Raw genomic sequence first — 24,686 nt, forward strand, 5'->3', positions numbered from 1 at the left:
CGGCGCTGCTGCTACGTGGAACAGGCGAAGAAAGTGAAATCTCTACTGTAAAAAGGAAAAGGTTTTGATGACCCCCTTTACAACATGTCTTTCCTCTTGGACATGATAGCAAGCCAGACTACCGTGTGATGTGAAACGAAATGTTCCGAATGTCCCCTGACCTGACTGTAGTACTCTACTACTACTAGACTATAGGATATTCTTTTTTTCTGGTACGTAAATTGCACACATGGTTGTTATGCGTGAGATAAATAAACATTGTGTAGCCACTTGGCCACTGGCCAACGTATACACAGGCTCCAGCTGGGCAGCTGGTCGCTGGCCCCAGTGCATGGCTGCATCAACCAAACGCATCTGCATGCAATGCACAACACCAGAGAGAGAAGAGAAGGAAATCCATGGCGCTTTCAGAAAAGCAGACGAGGCTCCCACCCAGTCCGTCTAGATGCCTTGAACCGTTGCTTGCTACCATGTCAGGATGTCAGGACTCTGGACCGAAGAGCCAAGTCGTCCCGGTGTCGCTTTGCGCTTTTGTGGCCCGCAGCTACCAGTGCTCCAGTAGCACCCACCAAGTGTGGCTGCCTGCAATGTGCCGAGGACGCGATGCCTTCTGCAAAACATTTTCACGGATGTGTGTAACTTTTCACGACGAATCTAATGATAGTAATTAATCGATGATTGATTATAGTGATGCTACAGTAACTATCCTCTAATCGTGCGGTCAAAGGCGTTATTAGGTTCGTCTCGCGAAGTAGCTCAGGGTTGTGGAGTTAGTTTTGTAAATTGCCTTTATTTAGTACTCTAATTATTGGTCAAAATTTTTATACTAATTGTGCTACTACAAACCAAACAGGCCCAGCTTCGGGCATCTGGCATCTGGCCCATGGCTCGAAACACCACCCAAACTTAATCCTACCGGCTATTTATCTATTCAACTGCAACCAGCTGGATCGCGTGCCGTTTGATTTTGTTTTGCCCCCGGAAAGGGTCTTCGAGAGTTAGCTGTGCGTCATGTTCATAGGCACGGCGATTTTGTAGCTCCTAGAGAGATGGTTGGGCTGCCACTGAAGGTGAAGATGGCGATGCCCAGTTGCTTGCGCGGGCGGGGCGCACCTCTCGGCAGTGCGATACGCTGCGCCGCCGTTTTGTAAGGAGAAACCGCGGCGCGCTTGATCGCGCACACGTGTTGCTTGTCAGTTCGTGGATGCCGCAAGCTTCACCCGCCTATGGTTTACACGCATAGAGTTGTTCCGCGAAGCACCTGCAGCATCAGATACTCTACTCCTGCGTGACATTGACATAGTACCTTTCTTCTTGATCTTTTCAGATCTTTTTCTAATACGGAGACGGGCATTTTTTTGTATGTGTCCTGAGATGGTTTTTCCTAGGATCCAGAACATTCCTGGGCTGCCAATAATTTGGCTTTGGCGGACGCTGGGTTTTCTTTGTTTTGGTGTGTGCTGTGCTGGGGGGAACGGAAGGACGTTTGTTCTTTGGACCGCTGATCATCAGCAATGAGCATGGAGCTGCAGGCCGAGAGGGCCCAGTGTCATGGCCCGGTTCGGAAAGGCACGGCCCAGAGTTTCAGGGGCCGAATCCATGATGGAAGCCGCGTTGTTTTTTTGTGTCATGGTGTGTGTCTCTACTGCGGCCCACGATGGCGCCCCTCTGCTCAGGGCCCGTTCTTGATCTCTAATGGGCGGAGAATGGGTCAAACTGGCCCTTGTTGCGTGCGGCGGCAGACGCGACATAGCGGACTGGGCCTGAAATTAGCGTCACATGGGCTTTTATTGTCGCGCTTGTCATGCAAGAAGATACTTATGTGGCTCGGCGCGACTGAACTGTGACGACAGGCTGCTTTTTTTCTTCTTTCCTTCTTATTTTTTTCAAGAAGAAAGAATCTGAATTCCGACGCACGCTGAGGAATTGAAAACGATGTGCGCGAGCTGGTGCCGTTGCGGGCAGGTGAGTGTGGACACCATTTCAGGCTTCGCACGACGTCTTTCTTCGGCGCACCTCAGCTCACCTGATGCTTTCAATTCTGTGGCCGTCTCGAGAACTCATCAGTACGGGGGTTGACAGTTGAGCCTCACGGTCACGGCCGGGCTGAACATTCTCACCGCTGAACTGCTCAAGCGCTCCAAATCACCTGATGTATGATACATTGATGCCTCTCGTCCGTTCCTTTCCCTCATTTGTATGTAGTACAGCGCGGGCTCATTCCTAGTGCTGGTCTCTGCATCTGTTCAAACTTCTCATCCGAAAAGGCTCATCTCGTTTTCTTGTAAACTTGGGACTCGGCGTGGATGAGGCGATCGACGATCTAGTCCCCAGCCCCCACCGTCTTTCTTCGTCAGCGAGCGCCGCAAGGTCCCCAGGGCGCATTGAAGATCGTAGAGACCTCAGACCCCGCGCCATCGTCTGTTCCATCCGGCTTGGTACGGGTCCCATCCCAGATGTGAAGCTGATTGCGCAATCTCAGGCGGTGACCGCGTCATCACCGATCACCGGTTTCTGGGCTGTTACTCGAGGCTTTGTTAGCTGTTGCCGCACGAAGCAGACCACCACGTCCCCGGACGTAGAACGAACTCGATCTCCCTGCCGGTGTAAACCGAGCGAACGAATCAAAGCTGCTGCTGCCGCCGTGTTCCTTTTGTCTGAATGTGCAAACCTGAACGCTTCGGGTTATGGTCTGAAGAGGTCGATCGGTCAGCCTCGAGGCAGAGTTCGTTATGGCGAGTTCATTCGTTCCGCGGATCCAGCGGTCGAGCGATCGCTTTCGCCTGCCGATGGCGCCGAGGTCGGTAACGGAGACGCAGCTTGTTGCTGAGTTTCTCGGATAAACCTTGCACTCTCATCTCAGGGTGTCCTCATCCTCACTCCTCTGGAACCTGCGTTGTTGTGCTCACCGATCTGATCGGACTCTGAAGAATACGATGACGGATCGGATGACGCTGAGCGGTGACAGGCGAATGTGATTGATCGTCCAACGTTCAAAGCTATGCTGCGGTTCATGCAAGCGTAACATCGTGGTAGTTTTCGCTTGGTTGGAGCTTAGCGGGGCGGTGGACTACTTTATCCATCAACTCTCGTTAGTACCCAAGAACCGGGTCAAATATACGTATACTAGGGTATCTCGCAACTGAACTGATACTGTATTTTTCTCGTAGGATTGTGACGGGGTACGTGGTTCTGTACCCGATCTTTTTTTTTTTTGCGAAATACCCGATCTTCTTCTTCCGCTGCTGCTGCGCTCTTATCTGTTATTCCAATTAATCTTTCTGCATCTTCGCCTGTCTTTTCAGCCCGTGCCTTGTGAGTATAACCAGGTAGCTCTCACGACAGGTACATGCTGCAAGGGGCCTTGGGCTCGACCACTTTGTAAAAAGAAAAAAAAAGACAGTCGCTAGAAGACTGTTGCAGTAGTAGAATATTTTACTGTATATGGACATACGCAAAGATGAAAATAACAGACTGATAGTGAACGCTGGTGTCGTTACCAATGTGATCACTGGATAAGGCCCACTCGTAATACAAGTTAGTGCCGTGTTAAATGACGCAGCGTTGTTTGTCGACATGACCCAGGCACGCCCAGGCATGCATGCAGCTGCATTGTCTGCGTACTGTATAGCTCGCACACTTCAGTATTCGTACATTGCAGCCCGGAACACTCGAAGCCAAATCACGCGCAAATGTCTGTAAACTTCTACTTGTGGAGGACCCCACGCAGTTTACGTGGTGCCAGACTTGGAGATCGATCGAAATATCTTTGCTTTGGCAGCGTCCGCCTGGCCGGCAAGCCCGGGCACGAGCGGCGCGCGAGCGAGATCACGGGCTTCGATCAGTCTCCTAGGACGCGGTCCGCGGCGGGAGTCACCTAGAGGACGGCATGCATGGTCGGGTTCTCGGCATCCGGCCGGCCGGCCGGCCGAAAGTGGCTGGGGTCAAGGTCAACCCGGCCGCTTGGGGCGACGTGGACCTGCGTGTTGACCCGGCCGGCCGGGCTGACATGTGTGCAGCTCTGTTCCGTTAGGACATTTTGGACCGTACCAAAGTTGGCGAGCGATAGGATCCCAATGGGTTTGGATGTGAACATGGGCTCCCTCTCGAGTCTCGACCCGTCCAAGGTTTTACTAACTCGAAATTTTGTTGCTCCTTTTGTCTTCTTCTCGTCGGTCTGCTCTGCTGACTGTTGGAGGTACCCTACAACTGCATAGACCCCCCCCCCCCCCCCCCCCCCCCGATGATGTGCATGTAGCCGCAAGGGCCCCCGGCCAGCTAGCTGACCCCTTCTTGATGATGAGCTAAGGTTCCGGCCATATCTAGCCATCGTTATCCGGTGCGCACGCTTACATTCCACGGATCGTCGAAACCAGCGACGGCGACTGGCGAGGGCACTACCACATTACTCATCTGACGTTGGGGGTTCAGCCGGTAGTATATGTTACGCGATCAATCACGTCCGTCCATCTCATGCAAAAACTGGACTCACACAAGTTGGGGCTCGATCAGCAACGGATCAGATTCGTAGATCGATCGATCGGCACATGCACGAGAACGAGTAAAAGTGGAACCGCCGGAATCTTTCTAGGATAGATGAATACTGCTTTTTTAGCTAGTTGTGATAATGTCTGACCCCGCACAGCATAGCGCTTGGAGATTCAACGTCGACTTCCGATTGAACTATAAAGTTCCTAAAACAGAGATCAGAATGGCTTCGTGGGACCTGTGGCAGCTGCTATATATGTACTTAATTAGCTGCATGTGCTAGCTGGGATTAGCTAATACTCCGTAATCATTTTTCTGGATGAACAAGATCTAAAAAATAATAATGATGGATCTACAGAGCGATGTTCTAAGCTAAAGCTATATGCTGAACAACGTCTTTCAATCAAATTTAGATTGTCAAACGGGCCTCTTTTTAATGCAAAAGAACTAACGACCCGGTCCACAATTGCATAGGCAACCTAGCTAGCAAACCAACCAAGACATGGCCTCCACCACCTTGCGGAGTTGCGTGCGTCCCGTCATCCCACGGCGTGTCGCTAAACGCCTAAGGGCATGTACAATGTACAATGGTGTAGACGGCTATTGTCTATAAGTGTATAGAACACCGCACACAGACAATAGAATAGATAACTTATATAATATGGTGTCTGTTAGTGTGTCGATGGGTCGAAGCTAGTCATACAACGAGGGAGCGGCCGTCAGTATGGTCTGGGGCAACGAGCCCACGCCGTCGCCTCATGAGGCGACGAGGACGCCGTCGTCTCGCTGCGCCAGGGTGTTTTGTGCAAAACTTACGGCTTGCTGACGGCTCGCAACGCCGCGTTGTACGTGCCCTTAGGGTTAAACTTGAGTAAGACTGTAAGAGTGGGCGAGTGGCGTCCCAATGCTTCGTTCAAAAAAAAAAAACAGAGAGCAATAACCAGCAGGAAGCAACCAGCTCTCTGCATGTGCGTCGATACCTGCCAGCCGTTCGATCTCCTGGAAACTTCGACCGGTCGATCAGGCTGGTGAGCAGGTTCCATGAATGTCTGATATCTCCACGATCTACGACCTACTCTTACTCTGAAACCACTTGGGAATTCCCAAGGAAAGTATATTTTGCTGAAATCAAATAGCTTTCCAAACTGTTTTCCTTCCCTAAAGAAAATGTTTTGTTCCGTTTGTAGTATTTATTTTCCACATAAATTCCGTTATGATTGTCGAATTTTCCGCATATCTTGATTCTTCGATGGCCTTATTTTTCTGATTGTAGAATTTTGCTAGAGAGTAGAATGGTCGCAGCCCCGGCCAAATGCTCCACCTATAGCGAAGCTGTTGTTTGTCGACATGCTAATTTCGGAATGCTCTGGCACGCGTATATTGGATTCGATCATGCACATGTCAGATTCTACAATTGGCAGGCACATCCGCATTAGCCCTCGACTAATCACCACCGTACGTATGTATCCAAAGTTCCAAACAACGCGTCCTTTTGTTTTTTTTCCAGGGAAAGTCACAAACCTTTAAATTTAGCCGTGACGCGTTTTCATGGTGGCAGATTTATTTGCAATAAGCTTTAGCTTGGTTGTTTATTTTATCTTTTTCCCTTCTGGATTTAGGTTCAAGAAACGTATGTCGTTTGCAGTTCTGTCTCGGATTCACTGAGTATATATTTTCGTTTCATCCAGCTCAAAAACTTAGCACCAAACTGTTTCCTTGTAGCTAATCTGAAGATGGCGCCAGCACTTTAATGAGAAGCACTGCACCAAAGTCTTCTCCCCGTTTTGGCTTAATATATGTCCTCAACATCCTCTATAAACTTATATCTATGGATGGAAAAATAGCTGTGGGTGAGTCATCCGAACATAGTAGTAAAATCTGAAAGTGTTGAATATCTAATATAACAGAAGAATGGTATTTGGGCAAATTATACATGCCAAAACCATGGTGGTGCAGTGTAGTAACCCGGCCCGGAACACCCAACTAGATGGCTAGTGCGTTCACTCTCCCTAAGAAGCCAGCATAGGATGATTTTACTCCCTCCATCCTAAAATATAAGACAAAAATATTTTGCTTTGTCTTAAGATAGAGCAGTTTAAGTTCCACCAAATTTATGAAGAAAAATATTAACATAAAACATCAAATAAGTAAATTATAAAAAGTAGACTTAGGACAAATCAAAATGCTTTGCATTTCAGGAGGAAGGCACTAAAAAGTAGAGAGAGTGCACTAATAATCATAATAATCAAGGGCGGTCAAATAAATTCATCGCCAAAAAAAGCCCCTAAAACTTTCAGTCTCGGACCCTTTTACTAGGCCTCCTGCCTGGCCCCTGCCCTTGTTTCTTGCCTTTAAATACAGGCTCCTCCCCGTAGTCTTGTCCTCGGAGCAGCTACTCGACGCGCACACAAATACAAGCAGATAGACACGGGACACCTCTGCCGTTGAGTGTTCGACGGACGAATATGGAGTTCACTGGAGACGCCGAGGGTTTCGGCCTCGACTTCATCCGCGACCTCCTGCTCGGCGGCGACGGCCGCGGCGCCCCCGTGGCAAGCCCTGTAGTTTCCGACGACGTCACCTTCCCCGTCCTGCAACCTCAACCGGAGTTCCAGCCCATGTCGTCGTTCCTGCCGCAGCAGCAGGGGTACGGGTACATAGACCTGACGCGAGAGTACACGGGCCCTGCTCCGGCTGCCCCTGCTGCAGGCGAGGCCGTGTTCCGGGCGCAGGAGCCGGCGCCACCGGTGATGATAAAGTTCGGGAGCGAGCCGCCGTCCCCCGTCAGCGCCCAGCCGCCTCTGACCATCTCCGTGCCCCCGAGCTCGTACGCGTGGGCGGGAGCGGCGGCGGCGCCCGCCGCCGTCGAGGACTACCCCAAGTACCGCGGCGTGCGGCAGCGGCCCTGGGGCAAGTACGCGGCGGAGATCCGCGACCCGAAGCGCCGGGGCTCGCGCGTGTGGCTCGGCACGTACGACAAGCCCGTCGAGGCCGCGCGCGCCTACGACCGCGCCGCGTTCCGGATGCGTGGCGCCAAGGCCATCCTCAACTTCCCCAACGAGGTGGGCACCCGCGGAGCGGACCTCTGGGCCCCGCCCCCGCCGCCCGCTCCGGCGGCGCCGGCCGCCGCTGGAGGGATCAAGCGGAAGCGGCAGCACCCGGAGGACACCGACGACGTGGAGGTGGTCGCGGTGGTGAACAAGACAGTGAAGCGCGAGGAGGCGCCGCCGCCGCCGCCGACTCAGGTGTCCTCTACGTCGCCTTTATCCATGTCGACGCGCGAGACCACCGCCTCATCGACGGTGACGTCGACGAGCGCAGGTGCGGAGTGTCTCTCCGTGACGCCGTCGAGCGGGAGCAGCTGGGAGCAGTACTGGGAGGCGTTGCTGGGCGGCCTGCCGCCGCTATCGCCGCTGTCACCGCACCCGACGTTGGGATTTCCGCAGCTCATCGTTAATTAACAGGCAAGACTGTGTGGAGTGGAAGTGCTACCACTGACGATCGACATCATCGTCATGTCGCGTGCTGGTCTAGGAATTGCACATCTGCAAGGGGCCGGGGTTGGGCCACAAATCTATATGTTGGAATAACTCACTAGGTAGTTACAAGTAGGAAGGATCGGAGTAGCTCGCTTTGTGAATTCACGGGGATGTAATGTAAAAAAAAAAGTAAAATGCAATGGGTCCTTAAACTAGTGAGGGTGTGTCAAGTAGGTCCACGAACTCCGAAAAAGCAGATTCGGCCCCCTAATCTATTTAAGTGTGTCACTGGAGGTCCAAAACCCCTTTAACCGGGTCTGACCGCCTATGTGGCCTGCCACGTCGGTTCTCCTCACTCCCAGCCTCATCTCTCTCTCCCACCCGCCCCCTCCCCTGTTCCGACCTGCGGCCGTCCTCCAGCGGCGGCGCTCCTGCCCCCCGGCGGCTCCGCTCCCCTCCCGGCGCCGGGCAGCGAGGCAACACGGCGACGGGCGAGCGGGCGGCCGGCACGAACGGCGGACCCTCCTTGTGGGGCTTGGCGGCCTGCGCGCGCGCCATGGCGGACGGCGAGCGCGAGGCGAGCGCGCCATGGCGGTCGGCTACCCTCCTCCCTCCCCATCGCCTCCCTCCCTCTTCTCCATGCCGGCAAGCTCGGCCACGACGGTGGAGACCATGGCCGCAGCGGTGGAGGCCGCGCGAGATCCGGCCTCCCTACCGCGCCGGTCGTGCGGAGAGGAGCGGCCGCGGCGGGCCGACCGCGGTGCGGCACAGCGGAGAGGAGCGGCCGCGGCCGGGCGACCGCGGCTGGCCGACCGCGGTGCGGCGCGGCGGAGAGGAGCGGCCTCGGCAGGCCAAGCGCGATGACGGGCGGAGCACGCGGTGGCCATGCGCGACGGCAGGCGGAGCGCGCGGCAGGCCAAACGGCAGCGAGGCAGGCCGCAGAGGTGCGCGCACGGGCGGCCGGCCGGAGCGCCGCGGGCGGTGCGGAGGCGACGGCGGCTCGCCCTTCCCCTGCTCCAGCGGTGTCGACGTCGGGCGCGCGGAGCTCGTGCTCACGCGCGCGGCGGCGCCGTGCGGGCGGTGTGCGTCGGCGGCGGCGGCCGCGAACGCGGACGCCATGGCCGCAGCTCTACGCCGGGCACGGAGCTCTCGCGCGCGGATGAGGACGGCGGGGCGGCCGTCCAGCGGCATCCGGGCGTGGGAGGAGGCGGGGAGGAACTGCCGTAGGCGGGCCCCTCCTCCCGCGCCGGCGGCGGCCTCGTCCCTCGTCGAGCTCCGCCGGCCTCGCTCCTCGAGTAGCAAGTTGTGAGCTGGAGCTGGAGCGAAGCGGATCCACCGGCGGGGCGCAGAGCAAGCGGTGGGGGCGGCGCGGAGCTCTTGGCGGGAGCTGGGGTGGTGCGCGGGACCGCCGGCAGTGGTGCGGAGCGGGTGGCACGGGACAGGGCGGGGGCGGCACTCGCTGGTGGCCCAAGACAGTGGGGGCGGTGCTCGGGGGCGGCCAGGGACGGCGGTGGCGGGGGTGGGGGCGGTGCTCGACGGCGGCTCGGGACGGCGAGGGTGGGGGCCGCGCTCGCCGGCAGCTTGGGACAGCGGCGACGGCGCTCGGGGCGGCCCTGGACGGCGGTGGGCAGGGGCAATGCTTGACGGCGGCCTCGGCGCCTCCCCGCGCCGGCCATCCTCCTCCCCGGCGGCCATCCCCACGCGCAACGGAGCAGGGGCGGAGGAGGCGAGCAGGGGCCGGAACAGGGGAGGGGCGGGTGGGAGAGAGAGAGAGGAGGCTGGGAGTGAGGAGAACCGACGTGGCAGGCCACATAGGCGGCCAGACCCGGTCAAAGGGGTTTTGGACCTCCAGTGACACACTTAAATAGATTAGGGGGCCGAATCTGCATTTTCGGAGTTCGTGGACCTAATTGACACACCCTCACTAATTTAAGGACCCCAGTGCATTTTACTCTAAAAAAATGAACATACACTTGACTTGTTTTTGCAAAAACTTTCACAATGTTAAAACTTAAAGTTGTGGGAAATTTCCAGGTGCGCGCTACGGTGCGGTGCTGTACCCCTAGATATGCATCAATAAATTGTTCGTATGATGTCCCTAGAATTTATGTCTACATCTGTAGGAATCAGGTGGAGCGCCGCATGCCATCTATCACGTGTTGGAAGAAAAAAAAAGGTACATGAATAAATAAAAAAATCAGTAAGTAGAAAGAAATAATTTCTAGTAGCCTATGTGATCTTCTGATCTATGACTTCCCTACAATGTCTAGCATCGGGATTAGGAAATGTAGAAACACATTCGGGTGTGTTTTTCTCTCAATCAATTTTTCATTTCACTCAGTTTAAACTGAGATCTCTGCTGATAAAGGTCTCCCTCCACCTCCAGCAAGTCTCCATCTTTGCTATGATTTGGGCTCAATATATATGAGTAGTGTGGAATTGGGAGGTGCCATTTCGATAGCCTACGCCATCCTCACCATGCGTCTTTGTCAGCGATGGTTGAAAGGTCCGTGGGACGCATTGAAGATGGTAGTATAGGGAAACCCAGGTGCGACGCCGCCACTGTTTGTGCCGTCCGGCAAGGTCCGGCTGCGTCTCGTAACCCACAGGGCGTCGTAGCGTCTGAACTTCCGTGCGATCGAGCTGCTTGTGAGGTGATTCTCGGTCAACCGGACGCAGACCGTAGAGCAACCGGTGACAAATCTGGCGTTGAAATTCAGCAGCTCCAGTCTCCGTTCGTGCTCCCTGAGGTGTCTCCCAGCACCTGAAACACTCGTCGTCCAACTCCAGTGTCCGATCCAGCCTCGCTAGCTGTTCCATCTTCCAAGCAGAAGCTGTAAGCCTGTAACTTTCACATTGCGATGACTTCGTTTACGTCGGTCTCTCAGGCCGCGGCGACGAGTGGCGAGCGTGTCGTGAGGTGGCCGGATCGTGCCGGTTTTCTGGGCGATTTTGAGCTCGCCGTCTGTTTGGCTGTTTGCCGCACGAACGATGCAAATACCGTGACCTGCGAACTCCGTTGCCCCGGCAAAGCGTAGACCAACCGAAAGAAAGAAAGAATATATCAAACTTGTGCTGCTCCGATCCGGCAAGTTTCGTTTTCCATTTGAATATAAACAAACAAGCAAACACCCTGATCGCCCCCTCGGCTTCCCCTTTGGACTTTGAAGAGGCCGATCGGTCAGCTAGGAGTCCGAATCCGTTACAGAGAGGTCGACCCCATCGCTTTCACCCGATTCAGTATTCGCCGTGCCCGCATCGATGACGCCGAGGTGTTCGATGGAGCAAGCTAACCGAAACGAACGCGTATCTTTCTGGTAACTTTCCAGGACCAGGATAGCCTGGTGTACACTCCCAGAGAGTCCCCAGTCCTCTGGAACTGGCATCGTTGGGCACGCCAGTCTGATCGAGCCCTGAAGAAGACTCTGATGTTGAGTGGTGACAGGTTGCTCATACGTTCAAAGCTATGCTGCGGTTTTAAATCAAGCGTCTGGGTGGTCATCGCTGGGTTGGAACTTAGCGGTGACGGCGGATTACTTTAGCCATTTAGCCGTTGTTACCCAAGAACAGAGTCGGATGTACTACGATATGTGGCAACTGAAGTTACGTGTCAGATACTGAATTCCTCTTCTAGGATTGCGACCTTGTACTACTGCTTAACTGCTGGTGTGCGGTCATTGTATACCAGTACTGTCGTTCCCTGCCTGTATATTCAGCTCGAGTACGTGTATCCATGTGCGTAGCTCTCAGATGCAGGCAACTTGAGCTCGTTTTGTAAAGAAAGACGGTTGCTAGTGGACTGTGTGCTCAATGATCTTGTACTATGTGTAGATACAGACATCATCAAGATGGGTCTCAGTCCTATGTTTGTACTAAGGTCAGTCTCAATAGAATTTGATAGAAAGTTTCGTGGCGTTAAATTCTATACCACAACATCAGTTTTTTTTATATAAGGATAAAATTCCTCTCTTATCCCATGAAACTTAGCTGGTACAATTACCTTGTTCTCCGTCTTTCTAACAATACTATGAAAGTGTGCACAAACTGTTCTAAATATAGGCAACAGAGTAGCTTGTCCCAATAAGCTTGTGAGCAACAAAGCTAGTCAGCTCGTGCGGTCGTGCCCCAGGCCCCAGCTCAGAACCTTGAAAGCAAAGCCGGTGTGCGTCTGCTAGGCGGGCCGGCTCGAAACGGCGTCAGAATTTCCAGCGGCGCCCGCGCCGTGCCTGCGCAACGCAGAGCGGGCCAGGTTTAGGGCTCGTTTGGTACTGCTTCTCTTACTTCGGCTTCAGCTACCATAGCAGTACTGTTCACATACTGTAGCAAAGCTGCGAAAGCTAGGTTTTTCCAGCTTCAGCAACTTCACCGCTGTTCAGCACTGTGCTAGTTCATTTTCCCACCTCGGCTCCCGCTCTGGCTGCACGCTACAGGGTTAAACAGTGTTCACAGTGATAAAAAACAGTACCATGTCAGACGAAGCCGAAGCAGGCTGAAGCGGCGCCAAACGGGCCCTTAACCTACAGGACAAGATTGAAAAAAGGCTATGTGCTTTTGCGCGGAGTTCACGGGCCGCGAGCCGTGAATCGGTCCAAGGACGCCCCCGAGCCGCGCGGGCCGCACGATCCGGCCGGCCGAAGCGGCTCAGGTCAAGGTCAATCCGGCCGTTTTGGGCGACGTAGACGGGGCGCTGCTGGGGTCACGCGGATGATTCTCAGCGGACCTATCATCCATTATAAGTTTTATAAGTTTTATGTTGTTGGGTCTAAATTGGTCCAACAAACAGGTTCATAGTCAAATTTGTTCCAGAACAAATTTATTTTGTTTAAGAATTTTTTTAATTGTTCTAGCAATACAAAAATTGTTCGGGAACAAAAAAAAAAATGTTTCGGAACAAAAAATAGTTATTCGACCTTGTGCGATGGTTTGACTACTAAGTAGCTCGAACAACTCCTAACATTTGCCATGTGTGTTGACCTGGCTGTCGTTGGGATGTTTTGGATCGTACCACCAAAGTTGGCAGGCGGCTCGAATACGGGAGGAATGTCGGACTGCCAAACCGGGGACACGATGATCTCGACCCGTCCCAGGTTCTGTTAACTCCAAACTTTGTTGTTTTTTTGTCCTTTTTATTCAGGGTGTCAGTTGTGAAGAAACCCACGCATTTGCGCGGAAACTATGGACTGAGATTTTTCTTCAAACAAAAAAGAGCGATGGACTGAGATACGCATTTGGCCCTAGTCGTGCATGGTGCAGCAACAGAGAAGAGCGAGCCTGTTAATGCAGTGACAACAGAATACTGCTACTCATTGGAACCAGTGATAGGAATGGAGAAGTTTCCACACTTGCAGAGGAAATTCAAGCACCAGGAAACGTCGCCATATTACCATACACTAGTAGAGTGCACATACGGCATGCATATGTTAAAAAAAATTATGGCAAATAAGAATTTTACATTAATGGAAAAGCATGTGAGGCATCAGCATATTCAATACCACAATAATTTTTATCGACATCGAGCTTTCAAGAAATATTGAAAACAATAATTTTTACTGCTGAAACAAGAGGAGGATGGGGGTACGTGATCAGAGATGCAGAGGGCACAATTCTCCTTGCCGGGGCTGAAGACTTCTATGAGAGAATTTTATTTCCGGTGTGGTGGCCTTTGTGGCCAGATCTAGTAACAGAGTTGTTCACTCCATGCTCAGTTGGGACAAATGTGCCCTCCCCCCACCGGTTGCATGGAATAATATTGTTAGCCAAATCCCAATGCTCTTACAAAACTACAAGTTCAGTGATTGCTGAAAATATATGGCATCTCTCCAACCATTACTATTGGGTGACCTGCAAAGGAAAGAACATTGTCCAAATTAAGAACTGTAGCTCTTTAAGAAAGACCTTATAATTCCAATGCAAGCTTCTAACCCTGGTTAGCAGATTCCTTTCTACAGTCAAGACTGATGTAATGTCAATTCCAACTCTAGAGATATGCTTGACCATGCTAGTTAGTTCAAAAAGACATCATGGTTCCTTAAATGCACTATAATAATGTTACAGGTAACATTTTGCACTATAATAATGTTACAAGTGACCACTTCAAACAATGCCTTCGGTATTTTTAATACACTTGAACCATGGAGCATTTTAAGAATACAACCAATACAAGTAACAAAACAGTGCTACATTATGTCAGCAGCCTAGACCCTCTAAAGGTGTTTAGACTTAACTTAGATGTCTCAGTTTTCTGTGGATATAAGAAGATATTTTGGTTGGTATGAAGAGTAGTAAGTAGCATACAGATGAACTAAAAAAGGAGCAGACTTGCCATTAGCACTGTCAATGGGCTCGACAAGAATTAAAAGTTCCTGCAATGCATGCTGGCGATCCTCCATAGAAATGGAAGAGTTTTTTAAGTCATCAACTACACTTTTCATTAAGTCAGCATCTGATGGTATCTTTAACTTCTCCATCAACTCCTGCAAGAAAATACATTCAGTGTAGTGTATAACCATGTTTTAACCTTTGTCTTTCAACTATAAATAGAGGACCAGCTGCCTGACTATTGAAAGAACACATATGACAATAGATTTATCTTTTCTTTGGCTAATAATAACAGTTACAAACAAATGTGCGGAATAAGTTGGGGCATTGCAGGAATAAGTCTACTACTTTAGCTTGTGAAGTCTACAACTATAACAAGAACATGCTAATAATTCGGGGCACTGCAGGACTAAATTGAAACAAAAAAAAGGAGATAAAGAGCAGGGTGCTCTAAGCTCACCGTGAAAGGAGTAGCGCCTCTATACATGTCCGTGCTGCGGAGGGATCTTAGCATGAGCTAAGATGATCGTGAAGACAGGTCCACGAGTCGCCATCGCAGCTGACAGCGTTGGCATGCAGGGTGGCATCCAAAAATACAGACACTCCTTTGCGGGGCCCGAGCATCAGAGCATGTATCTGCATGCAGCCACGGAAGAAGGAAAACAGCCTGAGGAAGCAAATCACACAAACCAATGATGGAAAGAAAATAGAAGGAAATCACGTGAAGCCGCAGTTGGCAAGGCGATAGGACTTTCTGACACGATTCAAATGATACTGCTTTTCCACTTGTAATTGATTCACTGAAACATGCAACAAATGGAAAGTTGTAGCATTAGTGAAATTCAAAAAAGTCCCCATATGGGGCATAGGCATATTAGTAGTAAACTACAGTTAACACATATATTTCCTTGCTACTATTGAACATGAACCTCTTGGAATGAATTTAGCCCATTATTCAAATAACTAAATGTCTGAATAGCCAAAATTCAGATAACCAAATCATCTGAATAGCCCACTATTTTTTCTTCTCTTGCCTACCATCCAGATCAATGCATGAACAATGAATGCACATGTGTGCAGTAACCCCAAAATTCTGAATCTAAGACATTTTTCATGGACGTATAGATATTTTTCTGAATTGCCCAAATTTCACCATTGCAGGGGGATGATACTAATGCCTCATATATTTGTGTCAGCAAGACCGTCAAAAGTATGAACTAATGGAATGACTACTGCATTAACAGACTGAGAAACACTTGATGCGCCAAGTTCACCATTCCAACCACAACAGTAAGGACATGAATGGAATGGAATCTACATCCGATGCAATGGAGGAATTTGCCTACACACTGACAGACAGATCTCAAGAAGAATCAAGCATCTCTTGTGATTTCTGAATTGGTAACATGACAAGATATTTACCTTTAGTCCATGCTTAATTATGCTGGATATTTGATCCTTGGAATAAGCACAGGAATTTACAAAAAGAGGGTTGACTGTCAATTAAAGTAGCAAAGCCAAAGGAATGTTAGTTTACTTCATACCAGAAAATGCAGCATTTAACATTCTTGGCAATGCTTACTATTCAAATTCAAGGATTCAAGCTTGGTAAGAAACTGATCTGCAAGGCCTATAGCATTAGCAATTCCTAAAAATAGCACAATCAGTCTGCAAACCATATTAATTGGTTCATTGGCATAAACGACCAGTATTGGGTGACTGGGTGTACCCTATTTGTATGCATATTGTCGGTACCCTGTAGCAGGGATACCCACTTTTACTGTAGCAAGTCAGGACCCGCGTAGTCATCCGTAACTACGCGGTAAAGGGCGGAGCAACCGAGGACCACAGGACAGGCTCTTACATCACCGGGCCAACGGCCCCGGATCCGCTCCCCGCTCTGGGACGGGTCCGGAGACGCCACGTGTCCCCAAGGAAGAGAAGCTCCGAGCCAGCCACCGAGATCCCGGACCTCTCATAGGGGTCCGGAACCTCCTCACGCCCGTCCGGACCTCCCACGCGCGTAGAGCCAACATACCACCGGGGGGTCCGGAGCCACCACGTGTTCCGAGGGCGCAGGCGCGAGTCTTCCGCTGGAAGGCTCGCCCACCCACCGCATTCAATGCAGGGGGTTGAGGCGTGCTCTGCCGCCGCGGCTCGCGGGGCAGACCTTATCAGACCTCACTGTAGATTGTGTATTACCGAGGTACACAGTGCAACCGCCTGCGCCGCACCCGCGCAGAGCCGTCTGCCGTATTAATTGGATACGACGGCACGGCTCTATTTCATCATGCCTCCTACGCCGCAAGCTACGCAGCCCGTTCAGCTACGTGGCAGGCAACGCCGCTTGCTACGCCTGGCGCCGTCCCGACAAGACAGCACCTGGACACGCTGAACAGGGGATTCCAGGAGCAGGCAAGGAAATCCAGGAGAGAGATCTCCTTCGCCTGCGACGGCATAATGTATGAGCAGTACATTATTTTGTACTACATCGATGGGCCCATTTGTCGGGGACCCAACGACCATGTATGCGCCTCCCTTGAGATATAAAAGGGAGGCGCTCGCTGTACACGGCAAGCACGTTAGAACACACTCACACAGGGACACACACGGGACTCAGCTCCAAGCTCTTTCGGACACAAGCAATACAACTCACAGTGGATGTAGGGTATTACGCTCCGGCGGCCCGAACCACTCTAAACCGGCTGTGTTCATCGTGTTCTTGAGCGAGATCGAACTAGGCGCTAGCTAACCCCCGAGTACTCACCCTCTGGGCTTAGGCGGGTGCATTCCGCCACCCGGCTGTGGTTTGCCACACCACGACACATATAGAATATGGGCAAGTCGTAAGCATGAAAAGATCATGTAGCACAGCCCGGTCTCTAGTTATTAAGTAGTCCATCTCATCCACAATGACCAACCTGGAATTAGTAGCATGCAATTGAGTTAACAGGCCTAAAACAGCAGGAAAACCCAATTTTCACAGTGGATATAAACAGTTATTACATCATTCTGCTTGGAGCTGATTCCATGTTGGAAAATATGCTCTGAAGTTGCTGAAGTGGTGGCAGTTTGTTGCTTCCCTTCTTATGGCTCTGAAATTGTCCTTGTATCTGCATTAAAACATCACTTAGGAACCACAATTTTGGTTGAATTGGACATGCATAATTAAATAGATCGAGTATATAACTGCTTGTTAAAACCAAACACAAATGAGAAAGCAGTAAAAGCTTGCAAAAATGATAAAACTAATATTTATAAAATGCAGAAATGCCTCTGTACAAGAACAGACATGAGCACATGGCATTCTCTTATTTTTGCTAATCGAATTCACTTCAAAAGCTAATAGATCGAAATATAAAATGATAGGATTAATCTGTGTATATCTTGATTTTACCGGTTTTGGGAAAATTCCGCTTAGATCCATGGAAATATAAACAATACTCCATCCTCAAAACCTAGATCTGGGTGAGTCTGACATCCTTGGAAGGAAGAGGGAGAGGACAATGTAAATCGCGGAGGAGACCTTTCGTGCAGCGGGGGGGCTAGACGCCCATGGGATTGCCTGAGTTGGAGCTGCAGCTCCCCTGGGGCATGGCAGCCTACTTACTACAGAGAGAGAGAGAGATTGAATCCAGAGGGGGGAGGCAGATGGCTCACCGTAAGAGGGTAGAGATCCGGCATGGGCCACACGACGGCCCCACTGTCATGGGGGGCTCCAGCAGCGGTTCCACGTGCGCCATCTCCCGAATCTCCTCGCCCTTGTCCACGCCGCCGTCCTCGTCCGCCGCCGCCTCGACCTTATCCTGCGCCCAGAAACAAACCCCACCCATGGTCAGCAACTCCGGCTAGAAACCGCCATCGGATCCAGCGCGCGTGCGCGTGTACGAACCCGTGGGACGCTGCGTCCTTCCATAGGGTCTCCAGGAACGACTCCTTCACCGCCCCGTCGATCTGATCAAACAAGTGGAACAATATTTCATCAAGAGAGAGAGAGAGAGAGAGATGCTGCGCTGCGACCATGAAGATCGAGGAAGCCGAGCCGTGCCCAGCCTCGACCCCCACCCCCACTGCGGATCCGACCCTAGCCCCAGATCTGGGCCACACGTTCACCTTCTCGCTGCCGGCAGGAGGAACCACCACCGCGGCCCCGCCGCGTCCTCGACGGGGCAGGGGGCGCGTCCAGCGCCATGGGCTCCAGCCCCAGTGACGCCTCCTCGCGCATGCCGCCGCATAGGGAGGGATGGCCCCCGTCTCTGCTCGCCGCTGCTATTGCTCGGCCATCCCGCCGCGCGCGGGCTCAGCTGAGCAGCACCGTCTAAATTAAACCGGCTTAAGTGCACTAACCATCATCTTAACACTTAATTAAGTTACTGTGCACTTAAAACAGTGTAATCTGACAGGCTGTCGGGTAAATCCCGATTAACCTACTGTACTCCAGGATCACAATTGCACTAGTAGACTCGTACGAAGACGAGCACATGTGACACAAGCATACAACAAAACCAAATTAATTTACAACATTGAGTTTTACAAATGAGTTCGATATATCAAATACGGTGTTTTTAAACATACAGCGGAAGTTTAAAACGGGGTTTCAAATACAATACGGTAGAAGCAAACGACGATACAAGGTGAACTCCACATCCTGCCCACCGATGTGATGCCGATCTGCCCGACCTTCACGGAGAAGACGGGACCCACTCGACAGTCCACGCAGGAGGAAGTGGTTGTCCAACCCAGGACGCACAGACCTCCTCGAAGTCGGTGGAGACACAACCTGCTCAAAGGGGTTACAACAACAACCCTGAGTATACTAATACTCAGCAAGTCTTACCCGACTATGGTATATACTTAGCCGACTCCTAGACATGCAAAGCTGTTTGGCTCTGGAGTTGTTTTGCTGAAAAGATACTAATAGTGGATCCTTACTTTCAGTATTTTAGCTCAAGTCTATTATACAAATACCGACTAGATTTGCCTGAACACCTAGAGCACGCATGGTTGATCACATTATCTTTTCAGAGTACCACAGCCATACCTCATATTCTCAACTTTCCATTTCCAATTCCATCATTTACTACGATGTGACAGAGAGATCAAGGTTCTCATATCCGCGAGTCACGGCGAATCGATTCGATTTAACCTTGCAAGGTAGACCTAACCAACACGACACATGTAAACCCCGTCGGGCCACACACATCAACTATTTCCATCGTTACCACGACATCTGAATCGCGCCTGCTAAAACCCAGGTGTTGGGCCCCTCACAGCAAACTCCCAGAGAACCCGAATGTGGCATCCTTCCAACACCCACCAACCCCCATGCCCAGCGTAGCAGGTAGGGATTCAAAGTATAGTTGTAAAGCGGTACATAGCTTACCGGTTTCGACTACCTCCTATTTCCGGCATGTGGTTAGTACTGTTCAATCCTCGATCAGTAGTGCCAGTAACGGTACGGTCTTCAATCGACACAGGCGGAGACTCACTTTCCATACCTTCCATATCCATAACCAAATTCATCTATGCCCGGTCTCCATTTTTCCTTTCTTTCCCAAAGATTCATTCTCTGGCAACCCTTTCATAAGTAACGAGGACCTATATCTCGCGAGTGACAGGAATCACACGACTTCTACCGAATCCTGATTAAGCATTGCAGTACTAACGACCTGGACACTAGTAGAGACTCATAGGTACCTAGGGAGAGACATGCATACTAGGGTTTCATTCAATTCCTAGAAAACTTAATGCACAATACTTAAATAATAACATTGAATACTGAAAGTAGGGGTTATGCTCCGGGGCTTGCCTTGCAGATCAGCGGGGTTAGTGACTTCTTCGGGAGTGTGCTCGACTGCATCCTCCTGCTGTTCTCCTGCTTGCAGCTCCGGGACCGGCTCAGCAATCAACTCGTAGACCGCTTCGTTCGTGACGTCTACACGTATGAAAAGATGCCATGCATGAGTTACAACGGTGCAAGGCACTCAAGAGGCAATGCAATGCGAGGAAAAGAAGATATGACTGGCAATCATTTAACGAACAACCAGGAAAAACTAGCGATAAAGGAAACGACTTGGTGCTGCTAGGTAAATTCAGTTCCCGCTTAGTTTAGCCTGAAGGGTTTCCTTTCAACAACACTACTAAACTCACTTTAAGGAAGCTAGGCACCTATAACAAACAGGATGAAGCAATAAAGCATTGCTTAGCCACGGCGAAAAAGAAAATAAAGGAAAACTAAAGCTAGGAATTAGCTAAACACAAAAACTTAACATGCCACAAGGATTTGGGTAGCACAACTTTTCTATCATGAAAAACTACTGATAAGGAGTGCATAAATAAAATTACCAACATTTATTGATATAGAAAAGCATTTCTTTTAGCCCTAGAAAAGGAAATCAAACACTAACAGATCCACAAACATGCACATAGGCTATGCACCTGAAAAATTTTCAGTGGACTACACATACAAAGAGTAATCTACTGAATAAATTTCATAATTTTTAGAGCAATAGAACAACCGGTATTAAATAAACTAGATTAAGCACAAACCAAATTTTTAGCAGGGGCAAAAGTGACATTTCATAAGCTTGAGTATTTTGCCTCTGAAGATCTTAACTTTAGAAACCCAACAAAATTTAGTTTGCATTTTTTGCATTTTTCTATAAATTTTCATAGCTTTCTGCTGAAATAATAATTGAAAATTGGAAAACAAAATGTAAAAGAGGGGGGGCTGACGACTGGGCCCCACCCGCCAGGGAGCTCAGCCCGCCCCCTCCCCTGTTTTGCCTGCCTGCCTGCCCCGGCCACGCATGCCGGCGGCGCGCCTGGCGCGCGCGCGGCGGCCGTGGGCCGGTCGGCCGGCGGCGCAGCACGGACGGGCTCACGCGCAGGAGCCCGCGCGCCCGCGGCCCGCGCAGGGGCGGCACGAGGCGGAGCGAGGTGGCAGCAGCGCGCAAGGCCAGAGCGGCGGCGGCTTGCGGCGGCGGCGGTGGCCGGGCCGTTCCGGCCGTGACGGAGCAGGGCAGCCACGGGAGGGAGCGGCGCGACGTTGAGGGAGGCTCGGCGGCCTCGGGGCGCGCGGCGGTGGCCCGCACGCTTGCGCAGGGCAGCCCCTCGGCATGCGTGCGGTGGTGGCGGCGCCGGATTCAGGAGGGAGAGGGTTTCGAGAAGGTCGAGGGGGTTGCGGGGAACCTCACCGAGGGCTCGATTTGGGCAGAGGAGGGCCGGGAGAGGGGGCTCGACGGAGAGGGGCGGAGCTCCGGTGGCGGCAGTGGCAGCCGGCGGTCTACGGGCCCGATTCCGGCCGGGTTTGGGTGCGGCCGAGCTCGGGAACGAGTGGAGAAGGCAAAGGGCGAGGCGAGGGAGGCTCTCGTGCGAAGGATTCAAGCGGGGCGGCGAGGAGATGGCCGGCGCAAGGCTCGGCGGCGGCTTGCTCGAGCTCTACACGACGCGAGCGCGAGGAAGGAGAAGGGATGGAAGGGAGGAGAAGTTTCCCGTGCCTGCGCGAGGATAAGGGCGGCGCGCGGAGAACGAGGATCGACGGGATGAACGACGCGTGGAGGAGCCCGCCGGCGTCCAGGCGCCGGTATGGGCGTCGGGCATGCACAGTGCCGAACAGGGGAGGAACAGTACACGTTTGAACGATTTTGACTCTATTTTGACCAGTTGGAACTCCAAATTTCATATAACAACTTGAAATTGTGCCAAAATAGAAATTGTAGAGGAAAAGATCTACAACTTTCGTTTTGGGCGAAAGTTGATTCGGGACTCGGATTAAGGAGAAAAACGAGATCGAACGTAGCTAAGTCGAAAGTTACTATGCGAACTCGATTAGCGCTAATGACGATGATTAGGCTTGATTAGCAATTAAGCACGCTATTAGCGTCAAAATTAACACCGGGGTGTTACACCAGCCGTCCGCCACCACCCACCTGGCCCGGACACCGCGCTCCTCCGCTGCTGGCGCGCGCCGTGGCCGGAGGAGGGACGGAGCAGGGCAGCCGGGTGGAGGGCGCCGGCGATGGGAGCCCGCCGCGCCCGGCCCCGCGCGAAGGAGGCCGGGAGGGAAGGAGGCCGCGGCGATGCTCGAGCTCGAGCCGGTGCTCTGCTCGGCCGGCGATCTCGAGGCCGGATGCGCCGGAGGGAGGAGGGAGGGAGGGGCGCTGGCGAGGGAGTGCTTGGTCCTCGGTTTTGGGATGGGATCACGCCGGTGTTGTGCTTGGTCCTCGGTTTTGGGATGGGATCACGCCGGGGCCATGATGCTCGGGCGAGATTCACGGGCGGATTGGGAGGCAGGAATTGAGCTGCCGGACCAATAGGAACACGGGTACGCAGGGGCGGGTAGAGTCCCCCACGGTGAAAAAAAAATGACGGAGGGAGGGCGCGGCCTCCCGATTGCACTGGTGGGAGGGTGATTTTCAGTTCACCAGACATCCTGTCAAGCACTTTGCGCTTACATGTGGGCCTTAAAGGGGTGGGTTGTGAGGTGGGTGGGTAGGCTTTGTTTGGTAAAAAATGTTTCAATTGTTTAGATTCTTTATAGTATAGATACAGTGAAACTCCTGCTTAATCTCCAATGCAATTAGCCAATGCTGTGTGTGTCTATATATATATAGATATAGATATATATATATATAGACACACACACATGCAAAAGCCTCCCAGTCGTGCCAACGCGTTCTCGATCAACTTGACGCCTCTGTCCATCGTTATCTTCTTGCGCCGTTTTGGCACCCGTCGATTTAGTCTGTGTGTAGCAAATGGATAACTCTTGGGTGCACCTTCAACCTTTTTTTAGTTTAAAATATTATACTAGTTTTTAATAATAGAATCTTATTTTGAAAAAGTAATATAAATTTTGAACTAAAAAGAATTGAAAGTGACTCTTGAATCACCCTTTGGCACTCGTAGCCAAGCAGTTCAGGTCACTGTTCCTCGCGAGTCCATCGATGAAGCAAGCGACGGCGACTCGGCGAGGCCCATCCGCCCCTACCACATTAATCATTGGACGATGCGGTGCTAGCTTCGTAGGTAGCTTTGGGCTTGGCGCGAGAGAACGAGTAAGGCCCCGTTTGGAGGGCTTTATCGGCGGCTTCACGAGCGGCTTCAGGTGAAATCCTCCCAAACGTTTGTTTCAGGACCGGCTTTACATGTGAAGCCGGTTCTGAAGCCGGCGGCGGCTTACACAGGCAATGTGAAGCCATGAAATCGTGGCTTCACGCGGCTTACACATCAATCTAACAAGTGAAGCTGTTTTATCAAATATTTTTTAAAACGGCTCCAACTCCACCAGAAAAGCCGCTCCATCTGAGGAGCCAGAGCCGGAGCTATTTTTAGAAGAGCCGAAACCCTGCCAAACGGGGCCTAAAAAAGAAGCAGCCGGGCCGGGGTCGGGATCGTGCTATCTTTCCACTCCATCAGTAATCTCTGACCGGCCTCACAACGTCGCCGTTGGCCGCGCACTTCGCGGTTCAGCGGCGACTTCCTTCAGATCGAGGCTGGCCGGCCGGAAACGAGCACCAGAGCTGGGCAGCTTCGCGGGACCTGCAGAATCTGCATGGCCACCGCTACCGGTACCAGGTGGTCGCTTGCATAAGCAGGTCGTGGTCAGAGCATGCTGGATGGCTAAGCTAGATGCTGCACATGCACTCATGTATGCATTCAAAGCTACTAATTGTATTTAGATCGCCAAACAAGAAACCAATTATACTCCAAGAACGTGCTTCATCAACAAAATATATATGAACATATGCAGAGCAGACTTAAATTTGTACTTGTGTACATGTGCCTGCCGCGACGGGGGTTACTGTCTTATTTATTTGAGTGCACATGCAGTTTCTAATGATCACATCACGGCCGACGCCAAAACATTTTAGTTATTCCATTTGTACGAGAGAGCGAGTATTAGCGGGAGAGACCCGGTCCTTGCAGCAACGGTGAATCATTGACTAGTAAATAGTTTACACTGAATTGTGATATGATCAGACGTCTACTGGGTATCAAACTGACAGACTGAAACTACACGTACTACGTGGGAGCAGGGCATCAGAACCGGCGTACCCGTGGTACCACCTCATTTTCAATCCCAGCCGTTCGCGAAGAACGGGTCGGCTCCATCACTCAGCTGGCAAGGAGCTTCCAGGAATTAATGGTCATCATGAGCATTTAGGGTTTATCCAACGGGCCACTAGCGGACTTAGACTGACTTCAACAGCCGATTGGCATTTTGGAGAGGCAAAGGGAGTTTGCCTTCCCTGTACAGTAACGAGAAGAGGCATTTTTTTACAGAGTACTCCAACAGCCACAGTAGTGCCAATTGCAAATCCACATCCGCCACCAGCGCCGCTCGCCCTCCGCCTCGACCCGGCCTCCGTGCGCGACGGCCCGCCTCCATCCGCGCCG

The 24,686-nt window shown here is 51.7% G+C and overlaps 2 protein-coding genes across 2 annotated transcripts; one reads left to right on the top strand and one right to left on the bottom strand.

The window, feature by feature from the left end:
• The first annotated feature begins 6,896 nt into the window (after positions 1–6,896).
• On the top strand, positions 6,897–8,148 carry LOC120642667 (ethylene-responsive transcription factor 5-like). The gene has a single exon (XM_039919233.1). The coding sequence runs from the start codon at positions 6,954–6,956 to the stop codon at positions 7,947–7,949; it is 996 nt and encodes a 331-aa protein (XP_039775167.1). The 5' UTR covers positions 6,897–6,953; the 3' UTR covers positions 7,950–8,148.
• Positions 8,149–8,678: 530 nt separating this feature from the next.
• On the bottom strand, positions 8,679–9,158 carry LOC120640262 (splicing factor 3B subunit 4-like). The gene has a single exon (XM_039916115.1). It carries the CDS (start codon positions 9,156–9,158, stop codon positions 8,679–8,681), a length of 480 nt encoding a protein of 159 aa, XP_039772049.1.
• Between the last annotated feature and the right edge of the window lie 15,528 nt (positions 9,159–24,686).

The sequence above is a fragment of the Panicum virgatum genome, chromosome 7K, assembly GCF_016808335.1.
Source record: "Panicum virgatum strain AP13 chromosome 7K, P.virgatum_v5, whole genome shotgun sequence".
In the NCBI taxonomy this organism is placed as follows: Eukaryota; Viridiplantae; Streptophyta; class Magnoliopsida; order Poales; family Poaceae; genus Panicum; species Panicum virgatum.